Source organism: Heliconius melpomene, chromosome 7 (assembly GCF_056956725.1).
Source record: "Heliconius melpomene rosina isolate 202511_hmr_F chromosome 7, ASM5695672v1, whole genome shotgun sequence".
NCBI lineage: Eukaryota > Metazoa > Arthropoda > Insecta > Lepidoptera > Nymphalidae > Heliconius > Heliconius melpomene.
In genome coordinates, this window is record NC_140395.1 from 11,393,666 (window position 1) to 11,416,427 (window position 22,762).

General features: G+C 32.3%; 1 protein-coding gene across 1 annotated transcript; it reads left to right on the forward strand.

Annotated features, from left to right (window-relative positions):
- The first annotated feature begins 13,526 nt into the window (after positions 1-13,526).
- Positions 13,527-21,960, forward strand: LOC146537858 (sodium-coupled monocarboxylate transporter 2-like). Its single transcript, XM_085188041.1, has 11 exons — positions 13,527-13,842; positions 14,482-14,606; positions 15,328-15,480; positions 15,861-16,080; positions 16,445-16,671; positions 17,546-17,589; positions 17,925-18,013; positions 18,307-18,415; positions 19,255-19,416; positions 20,195-20,373; positions 21,636-21,960. The coding sequence occupies exons 1-11, from the start codon at positions 13,643-13,645 to the stop codon at positions 21,931-21,933; spliced, it is 1,806 nt and encodes a 601-aa protein (XP_085044167.1). The 5' UTR covers positions 13,527-13,642; the 3' UTR covers positions 21,934-21,960.
- Positions 21,961-22,762: the final 802 nt, after the last annotated feature.

The following is a 22,762-nucleotide window of genomic DNA, read 5'->3' on the forward strand; positions in this document are numbered from 1 at the left end:
GTACCATAAAGTTAATCCCTTATTCAACTCCAGAACCAGATCCAAGTAACATAAATTTCTTTTCGACAAACTAATGTCAATGTTAGAACGCCATTAAACAAATTCCGAGACCTCACTACATATATATGATGGTGTATGCATATGAAATAGTTACGGGAGGTGTGTTTGTGTGTGTCACGTTTGGTACAGGTTAACTTGGAGTCAGAGCTTATATGAGGTGATGCTTAGCGTAAGGTGGTTTATGCTGTTTTTTTTTAATTTTCTATTTAATTTTGGATTTTTTTTAAATAGAGAGACAAATAAAAGTGACATATCACTGTTCTATAGTTTTTGGGAATATAGACCTATTTGGAATATGTAATAAAATTATGGATATAGTATGATATATTGATATATTTATTTTAAAGTTACCAGACGTAGTTAAGTAAACGTTTTTCATTATTATGATAAAAGAAGATATTTGAACTGGTAATTTGTTGTATCTAATAGAGCAAGAACAACTAACAACGCCCTAGAAAGTATATTAATATAATGCCCCGCTTGTCTTCGTTACGCATTACTAGCCTTCTTTATAAACATGTTATAATTTTCACCAACAAATTCCTCATTTCTTTTTAAGACTATATTTTAGTAACTCAACTTTTTTATTTACTTCCATATATTTTCCGCGTAGCGGGGTAACGAAAAGTAGTGTAGAAACACTCCGTTCCCTACTATCCGCCAAGATTTTGACAATACGTTACCTGTAGAGTGGCAGAATTCAAAGCCACGATTAGTCACTAAAGCCTGAAAATAAAAAATCATTTCCCCAAGTAGGATCCAACTCACGACCCTCAACTTTACAGTAAGACATCGTACCATTCAGCCACGATTGTCTAAAACAATATAATTCGCAAAAAACGTCTCTACCCTCAATCCAGTCTACACGGTACACATACGTCACAGTTAAAGGGCGCATATGCATATGTAAATACACGAACGCTAAACTGTAAGGATGTGTGATGGTGAAGCTCCAGAGCGAGAAGTCTTTCTCATTATCGACCTCGGGTCACGGCGCATGCTCCGCGGGGCCTAACGCCGCTAACGAGCGCCTTATTGCGACAGTGGTTCATCGCCGTAATTGAGTTACGAGTTTCTACGTAGCAATTTTGTTTTTTTTTCTCTTAGAACCCGGTCACGCTAATTGGGACATTTTTTACTTAGCGTAGCGTTCTTGGGCAAATATTGGATTAGGCGTAATTCAGATCGCTCTTTGAATAACGTTTCGTAATGAATTTTACTTTGTAAGTTCGTTATGTTTGGGTTTTTATTTGTTTTTTTTATATTATTATTATTATGTATTATGGGCTTTGTTTTTGTGAAAATGTTTTTTTGTTGAGATTTATATAGGTATACTTACCTATTAATCAATAAATATAATTAATAAATTAATATAATTTTAATTTGTTTTAATTTTAATAAGAGATCTCTAAAAATATACCAGTTAAATGCGAATTGGTCTCCCCCACCCAGGGTTCAGTACTATTTTAATGATTATAGGTAAAAAGGAAGTAGGTATCTTACAAAAGTTGATGAACTTAATTTCACAAGCTTCTTGCTCACTTTGTACGAAACTAACTAGGTACAGTTGAAAGTTTGTAATAGTTTACATCTGTGATATTCTAATATAAATGTAAATTTTCCATTTTTCGGATTATATCCCTTAATTTGTACAGCAAGTTCTCACTTCTTGCGAAATTTCGTAATTGTAAGTCTGCGAGAAATAAAAAAGCTATTACGCGCACTTTCTGTCGGATTAACGAAACATTTCGTGTTGAGTAGTGGAACTCAACGCCGCGTTTTTTGCCTTGGTACCACAGCGAAGAAGTGAATATATTAATAAATACTATCATTCCCCGGAGAGAGGATCGAACCTACACTCGTCGCGTTACAGTGACACGCTTGGGCCCCTACGCCATGACGGCCTCTGAGTTTTTACATATAAAACGACATAATAATATGGAGGAAATTACCACTATTCAAATGCACAAAGCGACCACAGGGCCCAACAATTATATAGCCGGCCGTAGTAAGGTCTGACCTGACTTTAAATTCACAGAACGTACCCCGCTGTTAATAGCTTGACCGGTCTCTTATCTACGACGCTCATACTACTGTACGGTAAAACATTTTGGTACTTTATTAAAGAGAATTTGTACATAGCAGGGTAGAGCAGAGGGAATATGGCGTTAAGACACTACGTTCTGAGGCCACGATTAGCCTCTTTATGTTTATATACCTAGATATATAAGTTTTTTAGTAATAGAAAAACTATGAAAGTAAAGGTCTACAATAATTTATTCTCTTCTTTTTACTCATTTCAGGAAAATCACAATTTCGTATCTACAAACTATTTTATTGTTGTAGACCAGGAAAAAAGAAGATGGATAGCCTTATGCAATCATACTGTATCCCGCACACAGAAGGGTAGGTAAAGAGAACCTAATGCTACGACACTCCGTTCTCCATTTTATGTTGTGTTGTGTATTGTGTATTCAACACATAAAAAAGAAAATAATTTAAAATAATAAATATTCTAAGTAGGCATAAAAAGCTTTAAATTATCATATAAAAACATAAACACAGCCTATTTTAAAGCAAAAACACAACCCTGTGCGGAACTTAAGTCCAAGCACCATTTATTTGAACAATATCCAGGCAATAATGTATGGAGATTAGGTAGCGGACAGACGCGTCTGATCCGACATGATACATCAACGTCGAGTGGACACTGGGCACCCCCTAATACCCCACAGGGCCCTGGTTGCTGGATGTGGAAGACGTTCTATCTTTTATCTAAAAATAATAATGTTATCACTATATATTTAGATTTTAATAGTAGGTATACTGTATAAGCCATTTTGACTAAGACAGCTTAAAGTAAATTAATTTTGAAAACTCTAAATTTGTTTTTATTATTTAAGGACTTGTTTAATATTATTGATTTTTACAGATATCTACTTTACAATTATGACCAAACTGTCAAAAACAAAATTTTAAAACGATTCTTTATACAAAAATATTTATCCCTTATATTTAACAACATTATGAGTAAAATATTTTTTTAAGTAGGTACTTTAATTTATAACATTATACACTAAAAATAAACAAAGAATATAATATTACATTTAAGTACTATTAAAAAAGCCACTGCCATACATATTAGCCAATGTCAAAGACTAATAGCGGAGAGGTTCGGACACGGCTTTGCATACCTAAGCAAGCTTGTTAACGGACGAATTAACACTTGCCAAGTGATAGTGATGGGTCGCCGTAATTTGTTGTGATTATACGCACTGTTAATGACGCGCTTACATTTGTATTATCATTTACATCTTTTATAATCATGTATTGATAATATAGTTTATTGATCGTGTCGACGCGAGCCAAGAATTAAGTATTGGGAACGTGTAGGTTAATTCTTGTATTAATGTTTGTGTCGTATTGTTAGTCAATATGTTGAAAATATATTATAAATAGATAGATAGATAGGTAAATTATAATTTTGTTTTACATGGTAGATAAATATTATTTATATTCTAATGAATGAGAACTAGTGATTTAATTATAGCGTAGGTATCGATTTTGAGGCCAGTCGTAGCGCAGGGGCTGAAGCGAGTGACTGTAAACGCTACATGTTATTGCTTCGACTCTCACTCAAGTAGAGTGTCTCAACACTAGGTTCAGGGTTGCTTCTGCCTATCCTGCTATGTACGGGATACAGCGTGATGCTGAACAAAAAAATAGTTTTTCATTAGGTGTGTATTAGGTACATTATATTTATAGCTTAAATTACATAGCTTTTCTTAATCGATCGTAATGGCAGCGATTTTTTCTCTCAATCTTTGTTTGATTTTAATCTATTGTAACGACAAGTAAGATTAACCTTAAGAATTAACCTTCCTTCTAATTAAAACAACAATTTATAGGTCTCGTAGAGCAGAAGTAAAAGTTCATACTAACCTATTTGTATTATCTATTGACGACACTGTACTTAACTACTTAAACATTTACTTTTTTAATAATACTTAGTAAGTTATTTGTAGCCGTAGTGGTGCAGTGGCATAAGCGTGCGACTGTAAACCCGACGGTTGTGAGTTCGATTCTCATTTGGAAAAATGCAATATTTACAATTTTCATTTCCTCGCTGTCACATAATCACTACAGATATTATATCATATTATATCACAATGCTTACCTACATAATAATTAAATTAAAACATTAATAAAAGATATTTAAAATTAAAATATGATTTTTATTTATGTACTCACATTTAATTACACACAATTAATTTACATATATTTCTTAATTGCATAGGCCAAATAATTGGCATAAGGATAACAAGGCTAAATTCTAGGATCACTTTAAATACTAAAGACAGACTATGTCCTTTAAGTCTTATTTCCACTAAACTATCATAGATATTGTAGAGTATTCTATAGAACCTTGGTACCTAACCTATCAGTGGGAAGCACACAACAATGTTTTCGTTCCATCACCAGCTCGTGCTTCAGAAATGAAGTTGAGTATTAGAAACGCAGCTCTCACAGACTACTTTCAATGTATTTGATAAGTCTTTATACAAACTATTGAAGGGACCTATCTATTATAGGAATTGAATTATTTTCTCTATAACTGTTTAGTTTTAATAAAATTTATAAGTGGGTACTATACGTTTATTTAACGTATCTTATTTTTTTAATAATTGATAATTTTTAAAAGAATTCAATTGAAAGCCAATACAAAAAAAGTATTTAATAAAAACAAAAACGCGTAACTAACATAAAATAACTTATCTAAGAGCAAAAAGACAAAACTAAATTAAAAATAGAAAGTATGTAGTACGAATCCACACGGCAATAACGCGTAAAAAACTCATCTCAGCCACCCCATCCCCGCCCGGGCCTGGGGCGCTAGTGAAATATTATGTTACCCTATTCCTCGCGGACGCGATTAGAAAATTCGTCGCTAGATCCTTATATGATATGGATATTTCATTCGTATAGGAAAACCAATCTTTGAGTGTTTAACCGTTTTGAAATGTGGATGGTTGTGTATTTTGTACGTTCTGAGGCAATTGTTATGAAAGTTGTGTTTTTCTTACATAAGAATTATTGATTATTTATATGCCTACCTACTTATGAATTTTTGAATGGACTTAAATATTTCAAAGTAATAAAAAAACCTTATAATAAAAATATTAAAAATAAAATTAAATAAATAGAATAAAATTATATTAAACTTCTGTATTACAGTGAACAATACTCTATTTAACCATATAAAAATTTAATTTTTACCGTCTTTTTTATTCAAAATCGTATTTTCTATAATTACTAGAACTATTGGAACAATTAGTGGACGATTTTCATTCATATTTCATAATATTTTCATTTATTTACCACTTGACACTCCTTCCATAGCGTTAGCATAAATCAAACGGCCCTGCCCAGGGATCAAAGCATATATCAGGCTAATGCTGATATGATATGTTAAATAAATAGACGCCTCCAGGATATTGGGTTCGGGACGAGAATCGAAAATGAATGGGACGCCTAAACAAAATATGCACGATCCAAAAAAATACTGACACTTATATTATTTATTGTTTATTCCTTTGATATATATCTACTTAGATATCTTGAATAATATTGGTTATCTATACTAATATAATAAAGCGGAAGAGTTTGTTTGTTTGTTTGTTTGTTTGTTTGTTTGAACGCTAAGATCTCTGGATCTACTGGATCGATTTACTTTGTTTTTGTTTTGTATGAAAGCTGCATTCTTCAGAAGTGCTATAGGCTATATAACATTACATTACACGTATATACTAATAAATTAAAATACTTTCTAATTTGACATGCAATTTATTCTGCCATGTTAATAACAACCGTCGTCGCTACGCGACCGCGTTCGTTACCGCGTCATTTTGATAGTCATCCTTATGAAAATAAATATAATAGTCACTTTTAGCATTTCATCTAGATTGAAATTATATTTCTATACAAATTATATTCTTATATTTCAAGCAGGCGTAGCCGCGTCCGGGTCCGCTAGTATAATATATACATTAATTTTTTCACGCATTTCCGGTATTTCTGAGAAAAAAAGAAAAGTAATTGTGAGTGAAAAGTGAGTTATATCACTTACTAATTACATTTTTTGACACTACAGTACCTATAAATATTTTCGTGCTTAGTAAGAAAAAGACAAATGCCTGTATTATCGCTAACGATATTTGATTTAAATAATAATATAATTAAAGTAAAATCTTATTTGATATTATTAGCTTTGTTTGTACCTTACAATACAATATAATTTTCCATTTAATCTAATATTTGTATCTGAAACCGTAGGTTAAAGGTTAATAAACTTGTTAGGTAATATCATTGTACCTACATCTCTACAATAATACTTAGTAATAATCTATTATAACATGAAATAGAAGAAAGATATAAGTTAAACCAAAAATATATTATTTAGTTGAATAAATAATAAGTAAATATGTGTTTTTTTTAGCTTAACGCTGCATAAGTATATTAGGATAGGAAAAGGGAACCTAGTGTTAAGATACTCCATTCCTTACTTTCCGCCGATTTTTTTGGACATGGCATATTGAGTGACCGAACTGAAAGCCACGCTTTCTCTTGTTTACCTGGAAATGAAAATATTAAATCATGTACTCCCTTGAGTGAAAATCGAACCCACGAATGCCCCGTTTACAGCCTTCACTTATATTTCAAAAGTTTAAAGACATATCTATTGCCAATAATAAAAAATATAGGAAAAAAAACTATCAATATAGCAAATCGAAGGCAACAGGGTGTGTCGTTCACACTATCTACTAAGAAATTACACGTTCCTAGGACACCCCCCAGGGGGAGTGACGTCAGCCCACGAATAAATGTGATGGAAATTGGAGGATTTGTTTACCCATATTCCTCTCACACTTTTGACACTAAAAGGTGAAGCGGGTAATACATTGTTAGCATAGAAACTATTGTTTTTATTTGTTTGGTGGTATACATTGCATATTATATACCTATCTATGTATTTCGAAGAGTAGAGTTTATAAAATACCTACAGGCAGCTACATTCCCCAGAAAAGTGTATTTTCTGCCCCTTATATGGATCTCATGGAGCGAGTGTATCATGGAAGTGTCTTAAAGTGGACGTAGAGTTTGCAGGTACCCTCGACCTATCCCACTAGGAACGGGACTTATAAAGAAACATATTCAAAATTGTAAACATTGATTGTAAACGCGACAGACTGTGGGTTCGATCCCCACGCGTGGAAACGAAATATTTATGATTTTCATTTCTATGCCCTGGTGTAGCAAAGCGCGGCGTTGAGCGCCGCCATTCGGCATATAATGCTTCTAGGATTGGACACAAAGTGGGAGGAGGAGTGTCTTAAAAAGTAAACTGCTATATATACCTATTACCTATGCATATACAGATATGATAACAAGAACGTATTCAGACGGCGCGAGGTGCGCCATTACGTTTGAGTGCGATGCTAAAAGCATCGTTGAAAGCTTGATACGGTTATAACTAATTTGTAGGAAAACAGTGTTTGGTATTCTATTTATTTAGCACACTTAGATTTTGAAAGATTTGTCGGTTGCGAATTCAGATCCTGTTTGGGGAAAACTTTATGTATATTAAGATACCTAGTCTATAAGTATTTATGAAAAACTTAAAACAGAACACTTTGCAAATTAATATGTATATTTTCTTTTATAATTTTGTTTTGGCAATGGAATGTAAATTTGGCAAATATATTTTTTTATATTAGCTATTAGATTATTTGTCTATTAGGTTCCTTCATTAGGAAAACCATCACCACTTTTCCATTTATTAGATTTTCATCAAATTTCTCTAATAGTACTAAAATTTGATATTTTTTTTATAAATTATATTGTTTAATTAGTGTATTGCAAAAAAGAATTAAATAAAATAATGAATTAAATAAAATAATGAATTAAATTTAACATTTAAACTATCATTTCACACTAAAAAAACTATAAAAAATCGTACACAGCAACTACCACGTATACTATTGCCCAAAGGATCTAATCCTGTTATCATAGTTTCATCATGCACCCGCGGCGGCCGTACCAACATTATTTTAAGGTTCAACCCTAAAAGTTTATAAATTGCCATTTTTGAAGATATCATCTTCCCTTAAAGATTAAATAATATTTTTCAAAGTAAGTATGATATTATTCTCCTATTAATCAAAAAAATATGTATGTCTATTGTTTTAGTTTCAAGCTTTTCGCCACTTAGGAGGGTAGTCTGAAAAACTCTAGTGACAAGACACTCCGTTCTCAACTTTCCACTTAAGTTTGTGACATTATGTGCAAGGGGGCGGAAAACAGTTAAAATGTAATCACATCCCAACATTGAGGATTATAATAATAGATAATAATAGGTATCAAATATGCATAGTATTTATATACATATAATATAGGTACAATATAAATAAATAGATACTAATTAAAAATAAATCATACAATTCTATAACATTTAAAAGGCATAAGTAAAACAGTCATGGGCAAACGTACCCTAATCCCTCAGTAGGCATCTCGTTCTTTTATAATTTTCTCACTCCGGGCGTCCCAGAAATGCAAAGAGCCCTTTTTCCGTCTTAGGCGAATGAAGCCTTGTGGTTATATAAAAAGATATTGATACGTTTAAAATTTATGTTAATTATTATTTGTAATATTTATTTGAGGCCTATCGTGGCGCAGGGGAACTAGCGCGCGACTGTAAACGCGACTTGTTTTGGATTCGATTCTCACTTGAGGAAATTAAATAATTAATGTTACCTTTTCTTCACTCTGGTAACGAAGCAAAGCTTGGCGTTGAATTTCGCCACTCAACATACAGGATGAAGCTGATTTTCGACAAAATGCACAAATAAATATCTAATCCTTTTAAGCTTAATTTTATTTACAGTCCAAAGAATATTTATAGGGAAAGTTTACTGACAATCTTATATATCTTTTTATTGGTGAAAAATGGATGTGCGAGTGATTTATAATGCAATTCGACCATTTTAAAGCGTCGCCTGCAATAATTATTAGTTCATATGAATTTCCATATATCATAGGGAACCTGGGATTCCAGTGTTAAGACACTCCGTTCCCATTAAGACACTTCTCTTTCCCACTTTCCGTCGAACTTTGGAGGCATCGCGTGTTGAGTGTAATAAATAATACTTACATTAAGTAATAAATATTAATAATATACCTACCTAGTTCATATATGAACTACCAAAATAACCACATATTGTTAGCAAAAGTATTTTTGTTTATTTTTGGTGACATACATTAGCCCCCAACGCCACATAAATGGTTCATTTGATTTACAGCAGTAACATTTCGAAATCCATTTGCAATTCGGTCCCGCAACTATTACAAATAAAAGGAATTCCTCGTACAAAAGGGAAACCTGGGAAAAGAAATAAAAAACATAATAATTCAAAATGGCGTCTGGCCACTTAATAACAGGCTGACACCATTGGGAAATATAATTTAATTTTTCTCTATTTCCATCCCGTTTGCGCTTGTGCGGGGCGTATTCTATTATCCCTTTCCCGCAGCTTTCTCAACTGAGCTCTCCCGCCTCCTTCGCGAAACTTCCGCTTGGTTCCCCGGTGTTCCGTATAAGAATTATTTACAAAATTGTGTATTAAGTGTATTGGGATACCGCACAAAATATTTTGTAATAATAATTACTATTTAATGTTAGATGTAATTTTTATTTATTTAACATACCTATATATCTTGGCGTTGGGGTTAAAACATGTAACTGCATACGCATCTAACTGATTGAAAAAAAACATTAAAAATTACAACAAATAACAATAAAGTACAAGACAAAACGCTATTTAACTTCTTATTATAAAAAATACAATAATAGATAAAAGAAAAACTAAGGTAACCTAACCCTGAGATAGAAATACATGTTTCTCTTTTATGAATTTATGTATACAAGCAAGAAATGGCGAAATGTATATTTACGGGAGCACGAGGCAGGTGTGGGCATAATATTCTAATGTTGATAAGAGCGACCCGCCATCCATAATAATATAACCCTTTAGGCTTCACCCAGTGTAGATAACGCCAAATTTGTCACGACAAGTCCTTTTAGGACTTTCATATTTATGAAAAATAGTTTTTGCTAAATGTAATTTATTTGTTTGCAAGTGTATTACATAAATAGTTAATTTAAAAAAAATGCTAGTTACAAAAAATAATGCTAGTTTATTGAATTGACATTTTTAAAATTACAAAGTCCTACTAATATGATAAAATTATTTTTTCGTTTTCCTACAGATAATGAAATTTCAATTTACATTGAAATTAATCAAATCTGGCATCTGCTGGCATCAAATTTACAGCTCAACCCATTCGGTTTGAACTTGAATCCCAAATATATTAAGTGACTAAACATCGATAATTAATTAAAAATAAGTAATAGTATAATTTATCAATTTTAAAAATACAAAAGCATTGTATATTCCAACTAAGAGAACTATTTTCACAAAATAATAAAAGAACGTCATCTTGCGGCAGTGCCGTAAAACAAGTAGTATTTGTTAATCTATTCTCCACCACATCTATGTCTTTATTGTAGTTTGTAATCTGCACGATAGATGTCACTATATATGAAAACAACACAATATAATAAAATAGTATAATAAAATTATTAATATATTTTTATCTAATCCGTTCATTTTAAATATTTTTTTTGTATTTATTAATTAAACTTTTTGTTGGAAATAAACGATACATATATTTTTTTCTTAATTTATGCTTAATATATTATACACGTAGACACCGTACCGTTTCTGATAGTTGGTTTGATTCCCTTTTGTGTCTAAATTATTTTCATTTTCCATTCAATAGGAAATGTTTAAAAAAATTATGTAACTGTTCTAGCACTAGTTTGTAAATTGGTTTTCTAAGACTAGGTTGTCTGAGCCTGCTTATAAAGTATATGGAAAAGTATATAGTGGAAAAGTAAGCATTACATTTATTCAATATCCATTACAATAGTCACACATCGCATAAGAATATAAAAGTTACCGAGGTAAGTTGTTCCGATGGAAATAATTTCGCGGGGAAAAGTGATAGGAATATTTAGTAAACATATAGTGAAATGCAATGTGATAGCGCACCCATGGTCATCATATTGAACAATGCAGTGGCACCCGAAACCAATGGATGTCGTTGGTGCACGATTGTAAATATTTTCGCATTTGATATTTTTGGTCTGTCTCACAAATTTTAACAATTAGCCTCGAGTATGTTAGTGTTTTTTTTACATATATTATCTACTATTTCGGAACACTATTTGTAAGTGATTTATGTTTCCTAATTTTATTTATATTTCATTTTTTTTCAACACATGTTTTTGGGGCTAGATGTTCCCTTTTTTAGGGGCATGTTGTGACCTCGGGAAAACTTCCGCCAATTCATTTGTACCAATAATGGGATGTAAATATTGTAATTTTTCATACTAAAAAATATTGTAATTTAGTAACATGCGGACTTATGCTCGAAAATCAACTCGAGGTTATGTGTCATATGAGTTGATGCAAAAAGCAGCGGATGTAGTTTTCAAAGATTGCAGGAATAAGATAAAAACTGTTACCAAAGAATTACATATACATATTGAGCGCGAAAAGCTAAAGCTATAAAATCTTTGTTTATTATTTTGGTTTAAACGTTTAGTAACGAAGAACGTTTGTAAATGAAAAGGATTTAAGCAATGAAAAGGTTTTTACTTCCGGCGTTGTCACTTTATTGAGAACTGTTATCTTGTCGTTTCCTATTTCTGTAAAAGTTATTCTCTAATGCCTCGTTTACATTATGATACGAATATAGATCGTTCTATGGGATACGAATTAATTAATTCATACAAAACTATGGCTTGTTATATTCTGATAGCTACGGGATCTGATATTCCTATGAAATTCAAGTACATGTGTTCTTGTCTCATTCTATTAGTATCTCATTTTATTTGTGTTCAAAGATTTGATAATTATTCCTGGTTTTGGATAATTGTTATTCTTAGATATTTGAGTCTCTTTATCCTATGAGGACCAGCCAGCTTAGGGAACTTTGGTGTTACTTATTATTTGTTCAATTGACTTCCATTTGTTTGTTGACAACATGATTTCAAATTTGGTGTCATTATTGAGTGTTTTGATATTTATTTTTCTCTGGGGGCTTAATATTCTTGGTTTTTATTACTTTATTATGATTCAAAGTCGTGCAATTGTAAAGATAAAATATCAATTACGTGCGTTTATGGCCAGATTAGAAAGTGTCAGTTAACGTATGAATTTTTACGAATTTCGAATGTCGAAGTATCACTCTTAGTCATGGATATTATATCTGCGTTCATGATATTATCGTAGCTGTGTTGAGTAGAAAATTTTATCTTTAACATGTCAATCAAAATATGCAATAATATTTTAATGTTATCACGCTTGAGGGTCACAGAAGGGGACAACGTCTACCTGAATAATTTTTTTTTTGTCAATCTGTACTACTTATTTTAATTTTCCCGATATGGTAAGTAAAAGCGTGGCGTTGAGTTTTACCACTCAACAGACAATGCCTCGAAAATCTATCTACCCTGATGCGGGAACAGTGTTGTATAGCATCGTACATGTAGTGTGCGTTAAACGTCAAAATTAATACATTTGCGAAATATTCGTATTGCACACGTTTACGATTAAAGATTTGTAGAAAGAGTGGGGCGCATCGTCGTGGATTGCATCTAAATTAGTTTATCATTTTGTAGGATGAGTTTCTTAGTTTTTTGTTGTAACTTACAGTATATATAATTTTGGTAGGTGTCAATTCACGGGGTCGAAAATAATTGCACGCTTCAAAAAATAACTTAATTTTTTTACAATTTATAAAGATTTAAATATTCTGAAAAAAATAAATAATAATAGCCAAATTCACAAATTTCATTAAAATATCTTTAATAGATGCCGAGAAAATTTACTTTAACGTTAATGGTTGTTACCCAACTCCCAGACAAAAAAATAGTATGTTGCTATTTTAGATAAAAAAACAATACAATCATATTAAAAATAATTCATTACTAAGTCAACACTGACTTCCCAGACTTCCCAAGCTACACAGTTTTCCCATGCTTATCGGGCTAGACAATTTTAAGTCAATCGGTCAACAGGAAGGGAGAGAGAGACAATTATTAGATTTAACCCATGACTAAGTCAAGCTAAATATAAACGTTTAAAAATATAAATAGTATAGGTATGTACCTACATATATTTAAATTGTTATTTTGTACACAGGATTTTATCACAGGCTAATACAATGTATGTCTAATAACAAACTAGTTAAACCTCCCCACTCTATTTGCATTACGATAGAGTCGAAATCCGTTTTTATTTACCTTTTATCTTACTCTCTTAATTGATGCGATACGGTTTTATTTGCGAGCTAGCGTTCGTCACGCACAGAACTAATTATTGTTTTATTTTCTTAAATATAATTGTAATTATAGTGTTTTATTAAAATATAAAATTATTAATTTTATTTATTTAACATAATGAGGAATTCTACGGTGCCAGTGTCTCTCATATATTTCAATATAGCCGAATATTGTTTATTTGGCATTAATTTAGGTGTAGTGATAGGACTCATTGTGTATTTTTTATTTGTTAGTAACAAATATAATACAGTGAATGGTTTCTTGTTTGGTGGAAAGAATATGTCTATTATTTCTATTTCTTTAGCGTTGACTGCTAGGTAAGTTTTTCTATAGCGCTATAATATTTCCTTTTTTTTTGCGTTATATTTTTTTAAATTTCTGTGCTGCAAAAGTAAAGCGTGGCACTTAGTTACGCATTTTAATGTGCAAGATTCAAACTCTTGTAGAAAGTAGAGAACGAAGAATCTTGAGCCTTCAATAGGGTCTCATTCGGCCTTGATTACTATGCGTGAATTTGTAAAGATAAACTCATTTATAATCATATTTTTGTACAAATATGTTTTTAAAATTTTAATAATGTTAGGAAATCATTAATCTTTAAATAACAGAGAAAAACCTTAAAATATTCAATAATCAAGACAAGTTTTTGATTAAATATTTTAACAAGATTGTAAATCACATAAAAAAATTATGCGTCTGTCGTCTGACTATAAACGCGACGGTCGTGGGTTCCATTCCCACTGGAGAAAACGATTTAATATCATTTCCTCGCTCTGGTAATAAGACAAATCACAACGCTGAGTTCCCCCACTCAACACGCACACTCAAAAATTGGGCGATGCGTGAAGACAATGTCTTGACAGTACAATCCCTCTGTCTATCCTGCAAGATATGGGTTCCAGCGGGAAACTAAACATAACCGAGTTAAAGATTTAAATAACCATCTAATATTTTAGCCATTTGACGAGTATTACTCTGCTAGGAGTACCCGTGGAAATATATCTCCGGGGCACGCAGTACTGGGCGTCCGCACTGTCACTTATCTTAGTCACTTTTCTAACAGCTGTTATATATTTGCCAGGTAAATATATTTGTGTTGTAATTTGTCAGTTTGTTTGTTCATTATAATTATTATGTTAAGTGAAAGGCACTGCAATATGGTAGCTATTAATTTTTTTGCTTTTTCTTATTAGGGAAAGTAAAAAGAGTCGAAAAATCTAGTCTAATTTACTAACTTTATTTTTTTTAATTCTTTTTGAATTAATATATTAAATAATGGAGTATAAGTATATAATAAAATTAGTGCAGTTTATATTTTACACTTAGGTATTATATTAGGAAAATAAAAACCAAAAAACATAGAGTTGAGCTTCCTTTATTACTCTTTATTTATTGGGATTCATTTCTGATACTATACAGCTGTTTTGGTGCAACAAAGACGTAATTCAGCTTTCTCTATAAATTCTTACAAATACTTCATTTCTCTACAAATACTTCAAAAACTGCAAATACGTCATTGTTGCACCAAATGAGCTAAATATAGTTTTTAACTTCCTTTTCCACCATATTGCGTAGATAATTACCTTACGGCTTAAAATAACGCTTCGTGATAATCCAGTATAAGTCTCTATTTGTACATTTTATTGTGTTTTTTTCCGGATGAAATTACTCGATTGTATGACTAACACGTTTTTATTATTTAGAAAACGTATAAAAATTGTATAAAAGGTTAATAACTATTTTTCTTTAAGTGTGAAATAAATAAAAAAAATGAATAAATAAAAAAAAGTTATTTTTCTTAGTTTTTCACAGGCTACAGCTGTCTTCAAGTTTTGAATATTTAGAAATAAGATTTTCCACTCACACACGGACTATAGCAGCAGTTTTGTTTGTAGTGAGCAAACTCATGTTGCTGCCTATTGTGCCATATGTACCACTTCTAGCATTTAGACTTGGTAAGATGAATTTATGTTTTTTATATACATATATTAATTAAATTTTAGTACTGAATTTCTTTTATAACCTACACATTTAAATAACCAGTTATTATTCATAGAGTTTAAAATTAAAATGTATATTTATTAGATATATTTTTCCACCACTCAGACGCAATGTCTAGGAAATTAGGCGAAAAGTCATACGTAATGACTTAACATTGGGAACCTAATGTTTGTAATCTTTCTACTGAAACTAAAAAAAGACTAAAATAAATGATATAAGAATACGAATAACAGTAAGATTATAATAGGTATAATTAGAAAAATATACTTAACAACATATATATACCTAAAATAATTTTCATATAAACATTATTAACATTTTACCAACATTTCAGTAACAAATTCACTAGCGAGCCGTATAACTGCTGTAATTTGCGTCATCTGCTCCACATTCATAGCAGTGGGTGGACTACGAGCTGTCGTCAGCATGGGCATTGTGACCACTTTCCTTGCATTCGCTGGCACTGCCTTGCCTAGCGGTCTGGCGTTACTGCCGATGGGCTTTAAGAAGATGTGGGAAGTGGCTAATCATGGAGGCAGATTAGTTTTTTACGAGTAAGTTACGCATATCGATTAAATAATTTCTTTTTCGGCCGTTATAGCGCAGTGGAACAGTTTTTTTATTGTAAGCTATATGGTTTTGGGTTTGAATCCCACTTCATGGTAATATTTAAATGATAATTTCACCGTTTTGATAGACAAAGCACTGCGTTAAGTTCAGCTACTAAACCCGCAGTGTTTCAAAAAAATTGGGGAAAGTGTGGAACTGAGTGTGCTGAATCCCTCTGCCTATCTCGTCTGTGCGTGAAAAATCGTGAAGGTACGCTTATTAAGAATAGTCTAGTTTTAACAGAATGAGAATAAGACATTAAGAAAATTATGTAAAATTTCTTTATAACTAACAAATATTTTGTTCTAGTCCAGATCCTGAACTAGCACACCATACATCCTTTTTCGTAGTCACACTAGCTTTGAGTACAAATTGGCTTTGGAAGATAGCGTTAAGTCAGTCTTCCCTACAAAAACTCCTAGCCGTGCCTACAATAAGCCAAGCAAGGATATGTCTGGCCATTTCTTGTGTGGGAATAATTCTTATGAAACTGCTGTCATGCTTCCTGGGCCTGGTGCTATACGCGTGGTTTGCAGGTATTTATTTTATTTATATGTAGAAATTGTTTATTTTTATGTGCTGTTTACTTAAGAAATATTGTGCATTGGAACTGCAAGCGCTTTTTAGGGATCCGTACCCAAAGGGTAGTTAAGATGACCCTATTACTAAGGTACTAAGGTTATTCTTGTATATTTTTTGTAGTTCCTTTGGTGTGATGAAATAAACAGCAACAGTCACTATGTACGCAAAAAATCATCGACGGAGTGTCTTGATTCTACATTCTACCGACTACGCTATTTTACGCAGAATAATGATTTTATCTTTAACTAGTGGACCCGGACGCGGCTACGCCTGCTTGAACTATAGGAATATTTATTAAATATTATGTAATATATTTATTTTTATAAGGATGAATATCAAAATATAAGTTCATTTTGGGTGACGTTTTCTTAAAACAACAAAGAAACTTTGCAAACCGGTGCTTAGCAACGACGGTTGTTATTAACATGGCAGAATAAATTGCATGTCAAATTAGAAAGTATTTTAATTTATTAGTACATATGTGTAATGTAATATTATATAGCCTATAGCACTTCTGAAGAATGCAGCTTTCATACAAAACAAAAACATAGTAAATCGGACCAGTAGATCCAGAGATCTTAGCGTTCAAACAAACAAACAAACAAACAAACAAACAAACAAACAAACTCTTCCGCTTTATTATATTAAGTATAGAGTATAGATATAGAGCACAAAGACAATGCTTTCAACGTGCTTTGTCTCTTTATCAGAGCTCTTAAAAAAACGATTTATTGCCCCAAATGGGAATCAAACCTACAACTGCATTTTATTTTGTATTTTAGTATGAAGCATTATTTTATAAACACTGTACATCCGTTTTATTTTCAGGTTGTGATCCTCTACTAACTGGACAAATAAAAAAACATGAACAGGTTAATTATATTTTATAAATAGACATTAAACAAATAAGATATCTAAAATATGGTTATTATTTAATTATTATAATATTTACTAAAACTTATTCAATAAATATTATTTAATTAATAATAAATATAATAAAATCTTCACATGAGATTACAATAGTGTTGTACTATGACAATTGTTTACTTAAACGATAACAGTTTATCAAACCTATGTTCTGTACTCATATTATACCTATTTGTCTGTTTGTTTTACGTTAGAAACTAAAGTAAATAATAATGTGTATTTCTATAGCAAAATCGTTAAAAACTAAAGTAAATAATTCTATAGCAAAATCGTTTTTCAGCTAGTACCACATTTTCTGAACAACCTGTCGACCATGTTCCCGGGGATATGTGGTATTTTCATAATATCCATATTCAGTGCAACTGCAGGGTATGTGCTATGTTAGTTTTTTTTTGTTTTGGCTTTTCACTGTATTATAAGCGGCATGGTAGGCTGAGGAACCCTAGGTTCCCACACGGGTTGATCTGTGCGGTCAAGTCTCAAATGTTAGGATTAAAGAGAAGAACCATATCCTAAGTTCCATATCACTGTTCTCTATGAAAACCTTGCAACATATAAAAAAAAAAATTTTTATTTGCATTATAGAAGTCCAATCAAAATAGGATAAGTTTAATGGCTTGGAAGCGTTCTGTTTACTTTATGCGATAATAATATTGTTACAGATGTATTGCGTCTATCATCAATTCTATAGCTGGGGTTGCGTTTGAGGAGTTCATAAGACCATGGATGCCACAAGGCACTAGAGAACTAACGTGCTGTAGAATTATGAAAGTAAGTAATTATGCACATGTCTTAATTATTTTAGGAAGAATTATACTTAGAGATCCTGGTAGAGCATAAGCAAACGTGTGAATGTAACGCGACGGTTGTGTGTTCGATTCCCGTTCGGGGGAATGAATTATTTTTCGTTTTGGTACCAAGGCAAGAGCGCTGCGTGATGTCCCGCCACTCAACACGCAATACTAGGAAAATTTGACAAAAATGGGGAACGGAGTCATACACTAGATCCACTTGCCTACGGCCCTAGGTTGCAATATATATGTAGGAGATTGCTCGCAAATGACTCTTATTGGACCTGTGGGCTCCATTGTGGGTTAATGCAAGCAGGAATAACGCAGCAGATTCGTGACACTCGTCACTAGTCCGTCCTTTCTCCAAAACATCAGAAGACTAAACCATTTCACAATCGTCAAAACATCAGAAGACTAAATTATTCTACGATCGTCAACTTCCTCCTTATTTTAAAATCGAACTTCACCCTCACACGTCACGACGTCTACTAAGGCATAAGCCTACGCGTTCTTGGTCAAATTACCTCACTGGTCTAATAAAAGTCAAGTTGCAGTCTAACAAACGTAAGTCAGCCAATCGTAATTCTACAATAATCAACAATTAGTGTCTTTTCGATCATTTCCTCCAAAGCTATACAAATGTGTTGACACATTGTCTTTTTACATGAACATAGCCAGTCATATTATAAACAGTTGCTACAGATAATAATATTAAAGCTAATCATTAAACATCTAAGATAATATAATATCTGTTCTAATCTCTTCCTTCTACATATATTATAATATAATAACAGATAGTATCTTCTTCTTTCATTTCAGTTTCTTTGTATACTGCTCGGTGTATACTGTTCCTGCGTTATATGGCTGGCGAGGGAACTAGACAAGCTTCAGCATATAGCTTCCGGTGTAACAGGAGTCACTGCCGGCACTCTACTCGGTCTGTTCACGTTGGGCATTGTGTTCTCTCGGGCTAATTGTTCTGTAAGTGAAAGGTATAGGTAGTTTTAAAATATATATAGAAATATATATTTAGAAAATATCTTATATATCGACAGTCAGGGGTCAGTCAGTCAGGCAAGTCTGTCACTCTACTTGCGACAGATTGTGGGTTTGATCACATCTCGAGGAAATTAATTATTTAATATTTTCATTTCTTGGCTCTGGTGTAGAGGCAAAGTGCTACGTTCAGTACCGTAACTCAATATGTAATGCCTCCAGGAATGAGTTTTTTAAGACTCAGATTCCTCTGCCTATCTGAAATAAGCGAGATACAGCGAGAAGTTGAATAAAATATCTGTTCTGTTCTGTTCTGTTCTGTTAAAATATCTTTTTTATTAGTTCATGACATTTGAATTTGAAGATCGATTCCATTTTATATTAACGCCATCTATTAAAAGAATGTTGAACTGATTGGTCTCTGCCCTTAGTAGCAGTAAGCAGTTTCTAAATTAGAAAACAGATGGCACCATCCTCAACTTTCCTATTATAAAACATTTGAGAATTTTTCTTTCATATAAAAAAATATATTTACAAATAAAACATATTATATTATTATTAGTATTATTTAATCAAAATAAAATTAAATCGTTACAGCAGCACCAAGTCTGACTGCAATCTGATTTCTAAGCATAGTAATGAATTACATTTTTTTATTTTTTATTTTTTTATTCTTTGGTAATAAAAGAAAGCACGGCGTTAAGTTCCGCCATTTTACCCCAAACTATAAAAGCTTGTATCCATCTTAACACAATCTCCACAGGGTGCATTAAGCGGATGTCTATTAAGCCTGGTACTCTGTGGCTGGCTGCTCATAGGCGCTGAGAACGCTTTGGCAACGGGTGCATTGACCTTTCAGGGGAAGCCCCTAGTCACTGCGGGATGTGGTAAAGCCAACTTCACACATTTGGTGAACGTGACAACAATATTGCCGAATGCTGTGTGAGTATGCTTAATATATGTACAGTAGGATCAAGGAATAGTGAAGTTAGCTGTAAATGGTTGCGTAGATTTAATTTGAAGGTTTTATTTGCTTTTAATTATTTTTCTCACGAGTAAATAATGCGCAAAAGTTTAGAAAGACTAACTTCAGGGCGGTCACAACTCGTCGTCCGTACTCTATGTTTTTATATGTGTACTTGTATGTGTGTTTTTGGATTAATTGCTCAATTTGTGTAGCATTGTGTTGGTTGATTGTATGAAATAGTGTATATGAGGTCCCTTTTGTTTTCGTTTTAGATAGTACTTATATAAAAAATAAGAAATCTCTGCTTGTGCGTTTGTATGTATACACACTAATCTCAGAAACGTCTGGCCTACTGACCGAAACTTAAGGGAAGTTTACCAATACATTAGTTATTTAGTGTTTTATTTTATTTGAAACGGTTTGCAAAAAAAAAACAGAGGTGAAAAGACGAAGTCACAGGCATAGCTAGTGAAAAAATGAAAACAAACAAATTGGCATTATAACCGCAATGCCAGTGCGTCGGCGCGTTAAAGATCCGGCGAAGTTTTAATCTTAGTTCGCAAACTTTGGTGATATCGACTTCTAGCTAAGTTTTATTTCCCTCTTATTAAAACTTTCTCCATATTACTATTACCCGATTCGGTATAGTTTTATGACTTTTTCTAGTCTCTTTTACTCGTTGGATGACTTTTGCATTACTAACTATTCTTTAACTTTGAACAAGTTGGTGGCTTAACTGCTAGAATGTTGTAGGGGACTTAAGGGAACCTTTTCTGTATTGGGTTTACGCTTTATACGACATCATTTTAGTAGAGTACGTACATAAATTCATGGAAATAACTACACGGTCAGTCAGTGCTACAGTCTAATTTATAGACATGTAGAGTTGCGGATCTTAACGCCGTGCTTCTAAATCTAACCATAGTACAGAAATTAAAATATTTCTCCTTAGAGAATGAATATCTAAACTAGCGACCATTACATTTATAGACAGACGTACAAACTTGCCATTGTTATCTCAATGCAAAGGCATTGATGAAGATTTTCTTACATTTCTAAGCTAAGCTTTATTAAAATTTATATGGATTCACGAACTTCATAACACCCATGTAAGAAAAAACAAAATTTAATTTGATTCGCACTCAATTCTCTCAAACTCAAACTCAAAGCGTAATATTTTTTATTTCTACATTGTTGCAAAGTAATGAAATTAACAAGATCCTTTTGAACTTTTCAGCAAGCAGTTGCCCACAAAGCCTCTCCAGTCACTTTTTCGTATTTCCTTTACATATTGCCCGTTTGCGGGGGCGCTTACCGTTCTCATTATCGGTGTGCCCATGAGCTACTTGGCTGGAAAATCAAAGACTGATTCTATGAACCCCGACGTTTTCTGTCCGCTAACCCAGAGTTTATTCTACAAGATGCCAAATAGAAGTCATACAGCTTCTATAGAATTGAGGGCCCCTGACACACAAGAGGTCTATATGGCGTTGGATGAAGCTTTAAAACATTTGAAAGAAGTTATAGATAGATAGATAATAAATATTAAATATATTTAAAAATATTATCTGTGGTTTCATATTTAATTAACTTTTGTAAATTGTGTAAAACTTCGTTTTATGTCGGACCAACTCGAGTTACCAGAATATAGTTTTCATAACTAATAATTGGGACGTGAAAATGAACTTTCACTAAGTTGAATTTTTACAATATTAATAGTGAGTCTTTTGGGACAGATGAACAGTGCCGAACGGCAAACGTAATGGTTATGGGTTCGATTTTTTCTATAGAGGCATTTAATCATACTAAAATTATTTTCTATTCCTTTGCTCTGGTAAACATAGTACCATTGTCTGGTTTTGGCAATTACTATGCAATATTTTAAAAATTAGAGTGAAAATGAAGTGTCTTTACACTACTTTCTATTACAATGCCTATTATAATGTCCTATTAACAAAAATATAGATGAAAAATAACTTTATAAATACAGATTACAAATTACGAGAAAATTTTGACCTCATTCGCAAATATCCTCACGAAATGTCTAAGATTGGGTGTCTTCAGTAAATTTCATCCATTATTCATACCATATAACGATGATGTATTGCGTGTCATTAAGTCGCTTACCTGATCCAAAATACCGCCTCATAGAGATTACCATTCGTCATTCTTCGCCTCATTCATCTCGTCAGGCTAATCTTCGTAAGTAAAATTGATGGATTGACGAAAATAATAAATACTCATTATTTGGTATTTACCCACTTTTATTATTTATTATTTATTCGGCTGAAAAATGATATTTTTGATAGGTTGACGGTAATTTGATATTTATGTAATTAACACTTTGAGTTTAACTATTAATCA

What these genes read in the sequence shown, in the direction of transcription:
- LOC146537858 (XM_085188041.1), top strand. Translation starts at nt 13,643, where the DNA reads ATGAGGAATTCTACGGTGCCAGTGTCTCTCATATATTTCAATATAGCC. An exon ending in TCTTTAGCGTTGACTGCTAG is followed by an intron (nt 13,843 to 14,481) that starts GTAAGTTTTTCT and finishes CTAATATTTTAG; the next exon opens with CCATTTGACGAGTATTACTC. An exon ending in AGCTGTTATATATTTGCCAG is followed by an intron (nt 14,607 to 15,327) that starts GTAAATATATTT and finishes TATTTTTCTTAG; the next exon opens with TTTTTCACAGGCTACAGCTG.